The sequence below is a fragment of the Glycine soja genome, chromosome 11, assembly GCF_004193775.1.
Source record: "Glycine soja cultivar W05 chromosome 11, ASM419377v2, whole genome shotgun sequence".
NCBI classification, from domain to species: Eukaryota; Viridiplantae; Streptophyta; class Magnoliopsida; order Fabales; family Fabaceae; genus Glycine; species Glycine soja.
Genome location: NC_041012.1, coordinates 46,863,490 through 46,869,235, shown reverse-complemented (window position 1 = coordinate 46,869,235; position 5,746 = coordinate 46,863,490). Strand labels below are relative to the sequence as shown.

Genomic DNA, 5,746 nt, shown 5'->3' with positions numbered 1-5,746 from the left:
AAAAATTACCTACACATGAATTTTATGGAATGAAAATTGAGTTAATTAACTTGCCATATTACCAAGGTTAGGAAAAATAGCCCACAATTGCAATGTATTGTACTAGCAATTGTACCCGCATTTATAATTGTGGCTATAACATTAACATCAAGGTTTTTGGACTTTTTGCAACTACATGACTACATTTACAATTTATAGTCTTATTTACAATGTATTAGTCTTATTTGTCTGCAATTTTCTAAGATATCAAACATTGCAAAACCTCAACCACGATCACATTTTACAACTTTGCCTATTATTTGAGACATTACAAGCCATCTGTAGTTCCTTCCTGATGGTGTTACTTGAAATTGAAGCAGATGCAGAAATACAAAACCAAAATGTCTTTCTACTACAGGGGAGAATAACTAAATCAAAACCATACTAGATTCAATTTTTTCTTGAAGTGGGGTTCACCAAGAATTGACATGAAACCTCTTCTGTTCACTTGATATTGGATGAACTATGCTATTCTCGACATTAAAGAAACGATACGGGATACAACCACGGAATAATCTAGCTTAAAGCCATATATAAAATGAGCAAAGTATCAGGTAAATATAATGCATAATACATAAATATCTCTTTTCCTTAAAAAATATATAAAGCCCCAATGTAAATGGCTGCAATAAGTAGGGGGGAAAGAAAGCCATATAAAAGCTGAATCCAACCAGATAAAATTGTGTAGATCATCAAAATGTGTCCATCTTAATCTTCCCACGTTTTAAAGTCTGGTAGGCAATGCTCCTGTCCTGCATAGCAAAATACATGAGAGGAATTTAAAAAAAGGAATAATAATATTAATAATAGTCAGTGGGGGCAAATTGCAATAATTTTGTTACTTAATCTGCAGGTTTGCATGGGAAATGACTTTGATCTGTTTTCATTCTTTCTTCCATTAAAAACAAAAGATGACATGTTAGCACAAATCACATAAAGTGGTCCCTTTCCCCTTTCCTTTTTCCTTCTCTGATATTGTTTACCATTACTGTCGAAGAAAAAATGAAATGGATAACCAGCAAAGTACCTGATAGATAAGGAACAGTGCAGTATTGTGCAGTTCAAGTTTGTGGTCAGTGATGAGAATTAGGAGAAGCAGATGATGGCCTGTCGTTACCAACTCCATGGCCCTCATCCTCTCCTTGGATTCTAGCAGGAATGCAGAACCCTGGCAATGCATCAGACAAAAACCTGCTGCCAAAGATGGAAGCTTGTTGTGACTTGTGATGATGTTCTGATGAAGCCATTGGAATGTCACTCCAAGGACGAAGTGATGGTGAGAAACTGGACTGAAGGGTCCCCCTTTGGGAATACGCAGCAGAACCACCTTGGCCTAGAAGTGCTGATGGTGAATTAACCATGAACCCGGTTCTGTTCATATCTGTGCTTGCATCACTGTTCCAAGTCACAATCCTGGGGTAATTGGCCTCAAACCCCACTTGAGTTGAGCCAGAGAAGAGGGTTTGGTCATTGGAAGGTGTTTGATTTGCACCTGCTTGGGACTGGCCATGATGAATCAAACCAGGGTCTTGGAAGGAGTGAAGGGAAAGGCCAAGATCCTCAGTGGAGTTGTTGGTTCTTGAGATTATGTCAGGAGGGTAGGTTTGGAAATTGATGGAGGAGGTTGCAGTGGTTGTGGGAAAGAAGGCTATTGCATCAGTGTCAATAGGTGAAGGAATGAAAGCTGAATGGTGGTGGTTATCATGGTCCTCACCTAATTGCCTTTGCAGCTGAAAATTGTAACCAGAAGACTCTGATTGTTCTGCAATGGCCATGTCACTTGACCCTGCATTGTTGTTGTTGTTGTTCTCGGCATCTGCAGCAGTAGTGTTAGGATTAGGGTGCCATGGAGGAAGCTCAGCAAGCTTGTCAATAGCATTCTTGGCCTTCTTGATGAGCCAGTCCACGGCTTTGCTTGGTCTATCATAGCCTAAACGATCTTGAACATCATAGAACTGAATAGCAGTGTGTGCTGAGAGCCTAACCCTTCGATCACGAGGACCCTTTGCAGTGTAAACCTTGCTGTGCCTATCTTTTCTACCTGTGGACCGAACAATGTGCCCTCCTTGGACTTGAACAATCTCTCCCCCAGTGCTCTTCATGCCCATTCCTCAGTTTCTTCTATTGTGCCTTCTGCATAGTTAATTTAGTCCCCTTCGCTGTTTGCACACCTTGTGTGATGAGTGATGACAATTGACACCCCCACTCTATATGCTAAAAAATTGTTCTCCTTTTTTTTATTCTTGTGTCTATAGGGTGAGATTCAGATTCCTTTTTTTCTTTTACTCTTCTAAAGGGTTGTTTCTTGTAGTTTTTGTTGAGATTGGTACTTTGGTATGGTAGTTGGTAGTACTCTTTGGTTTTGCTTAGTTCCTGACACTATCAACTGTGGTTACTTGTTGAGGCTTCTGCTTCTGCCACTGCTGCTGATCCCAAAAAACCAAATCCTGCAATTGCAACCTCATAAGATTCCCTATCCAATAACACTAGCACAATGGATAACATTCATAACACACACAACAAAACACAAACAAAAGCTAATTACTAAATGCTATCTTGGTGACTGACTCACGTGTCTGGATTTTATCTACAAACAAGGGAGTAAAAGGACATAGTAAATTTTTTTAGTAGATTGTTAGAGTTGGAGTTGATGTTTCTTTCTTTACGTGTGCATCCCAAAATATTTGTGAAGAGTATGCAGATTCATTTCAACTTTCAATGACTTGAAGTGGCTGGTGGTTGTACTGGGAGGGGGGGTAAAAACACAAACTACAATAGGACATTGAACTCTGTGACTGATCCAACTTTTGATTGAGCTAAGGAGATGTCACATGGGATTGCAAGAAAGAATGGGAGGGGGAGAAAAAATGGTACCTGTGGCCTATGAGAGCTTGTTGATGCTTCTGCAAAGAGAGGCAGAGTGTGCTCAGAGAAGAGATTAAAGATCTTTTAGCCCCACAAACGCAAAATTTATAATAATAAGGCCTTGTCACAAACCCCAACTCATTTCTTGGAGTTTAACCAGCCCCTCAACTTTCTCCTCACTAATATATAATAGTATAATAAATAGGAGATACAAAGTTAGTTGGATGATTAATCAAGAAGTGAAAGAAAAAAAAAAGCCATACGTTCAAACATTCCTATTAATAAAAATTAATAATTAATATTTACAGATAAAAAAATAGAATATAAAATATACTGACTCACTCTTGAAACTTTGTTTAATAACTTTAGATGGATGCTAGTGATGATCTATGATTAAGGTCATGGATGATAGAGAGGTAACTCTCAATGGCCATCTCTTCTACCCACACCTTTTTAAGCCTTTGATAATGACATCTAACAGCTTTTTTGGTTTCTTTCCTATCTGTACTTTGCAGCTTCACTATTAAGAAAATGTTTGATTTCGCTAAAAGAAACAGTGCATTCTCATTACTCTCCTACACTTTTTCTTCCAACTAAAACAATCATGTCTCCCTCAGACATTCAAAAGAGAGGAATTTTTGCTCAACTAGAACAACAAAAGGTATGCAACATGCACTAACGAGCTTGTTGCTTATCAATAAGTGGTACTATTGGCAAGTTATGGCAACTTGTTCTATGAATTATTAATTAACCTGCAATTTAATGCATAACTTTTTCTCCTCTTCTTTTTTATTTTTTGGTTAGATTTTAATGCAAAAATTTAACATGGTGATGCGGGTTACTTGCATATCGCCTTCAATAAATTATATAATCTTTCTTCTTTTACTGTATTTAGGGTAAACGAGAAGTTGTAGCATAAATTAAATTATCTTGAAGGTGCTAACATTATAATAGCATTTAGCAACTTTTTTTAGCAGCTAAAGTACACGTTAATTATTTTTAAAAATTTATTTTTATAGATATGGGTTAAGGTGTGAATCCCTAATCTCCACACGGAAGCCCTAACACCATATGGCTTAGAATTATTAAAAAAAAAAAAAAACATTTGTAGAGATTAAAGAAGAAAGGCAACGTATAGGGATCGGGTGAGTGCAACTGTGGATGTGGGGGTGGAGATTCAGATCATTCATTGCAAATTAATATTGTGGGAAGGGAAAGGAATAATGCATTTGAAGAGTGCTAGCAAATCAGTATGTGCTAAGCGAACATTCTTTCCAAGTTTTCTTCAATTTTGATTTTAGTTTTTGATTTGATGATGATCTCTCCCAGTCTCACTTGTAGTACTTTCTAACCATTCTTCCTCTTGCGTTTTAGTCTAAACTAAAAAAAGGCGAAGTACGTTTTCTTCATTTAATTGTGAATTTGACATTAATTTATTCACTTCACAATGTAAAACTTATATTCTATTTAATTATGATAGCAACCATTTATATATGTTTAATGGAGGATTTTCTAAGGAAAAATAGAAATAATATGTATTTTATTTTTTAAAATTGAGAACCAAATATAAGCTGCTTACACAAATCAATAAATAATTATCAAAATATTACATTATAATTTCTTATTTTATTCCTCTTATTTCACAAAAAAAATTAAATAAGAGGATTTTATTTTTCAAATGGAAAATTAGCCCTTCCATCTATGAGTAAAAATAGGCTAGGACACTCATTACAGGGCTTACTAACCTAACTCATTTAAGATTTAGCCTAACATGTTTAAGAAAAACAGTGTTAATTAGGTTCAAGTTTTTTAAAATTCCATTCAAGTTAAGTAGGTTAAGTTGTAAGAATTCAAAAAGGTCTATTAGACTTGACAAGGAGGTATGTTTATAAATAATATTTTTTCAATAAAATTAATATTTAATATATATATTTTTAGTAATAGCCCATATTTCCATCTCTTTCCTCCTAATCTTCAATCAAGCATTTTTTAATAGGATATTTCCATAAACATTATTATGATGAGATTGAACTCTTAGAAATTATCACAACTAAGAAACTCTCAACAATTAATTAATTTCTCCACGATTTAATCTTTTAGGCTCCTCTTTTGGACTATGGCTCATTCTTTTTAGTTACTATAAGTGTGAACTTACATGAACTACAAAAATATATTCTTAAAAGTAACTAAAATTGAATAAGAAACATTTAAAAGAACCAAAATTTTTTAAAAAAAAAAAACTAGAACTTACCGAAACTAAATTTTTATTTAAGCCAAAATTTTATTTAAAAGTTAGTTTGTATTTTGAAAAGATGAAAGAGGAGGGGAATTAAGAGGAGTTGTATCCAGAGACGGATATAGGGGGGCTAGCAGGGGCTTTAGCCCCCCTCCCTCCCACAAAGCTTTTTTTTTTTTGACAATCCTCCCTCAAAAAATTTAATAAATATACAATAATTAATAAAATATATATTACTATAAGTAAAAAAATACTTATTAATAAATCTAATAATATATGTTATCACATGATTATATATTAATCTTTTTAATAATATTTGTTGCCGCTAATTATAATTTAATTCAAACAGATATGTATATTAGATAATAGATATAATAAGAATGATATTTTATGACTTTTATCTGTTGTTTTGTCCTAGGTTAATTATACTATGTGTATTATTATAATTTATCTGTTTATATATCTAATTATTAACATTAGTTATTAGTAAGATTACATTATACTTCATAAAAAATCAAAATACATTATATATATATATATATATATATATATATAATATTATGATAAGATTTGATGACTTTTAGTTATTAGGATAAAATATGTTTT

General features: G+C 33.7%; 1 protein-coding gene across 1 annotated transcript; it reads right to left on the bottom strand.

The window, feature by feature from the left end:
* Window positions 1-200: 200 nt before the first annotated feature.
* Window positions 201-3,082, bottom strand: LOC114377159 (transcription factor TCP4-like). Its single transcript, XM_028335566.1, has 3 exons — window positions 2,914-3,082; window positions 1,067-2,486; window positions 201-791 (listed from the first exon to the last, which is right to left on the bottom strand). Exon 2 carries the CDS (start codon window positions 2,145-2,147, stop codon window positions 1,113-1,115), a length of 1,035 nt encoding a protein of 344 aa, XP_028191367.1. The 5' UTR covers window positions 2,148-2,486; window positions 2,914-3,082; the 3' UTR covers window positions 201-791; window positions 1,067-1,112.
* Between the last annotated feature and the right edge of the window lie 2,664 nt (window positions 3,083-5,746).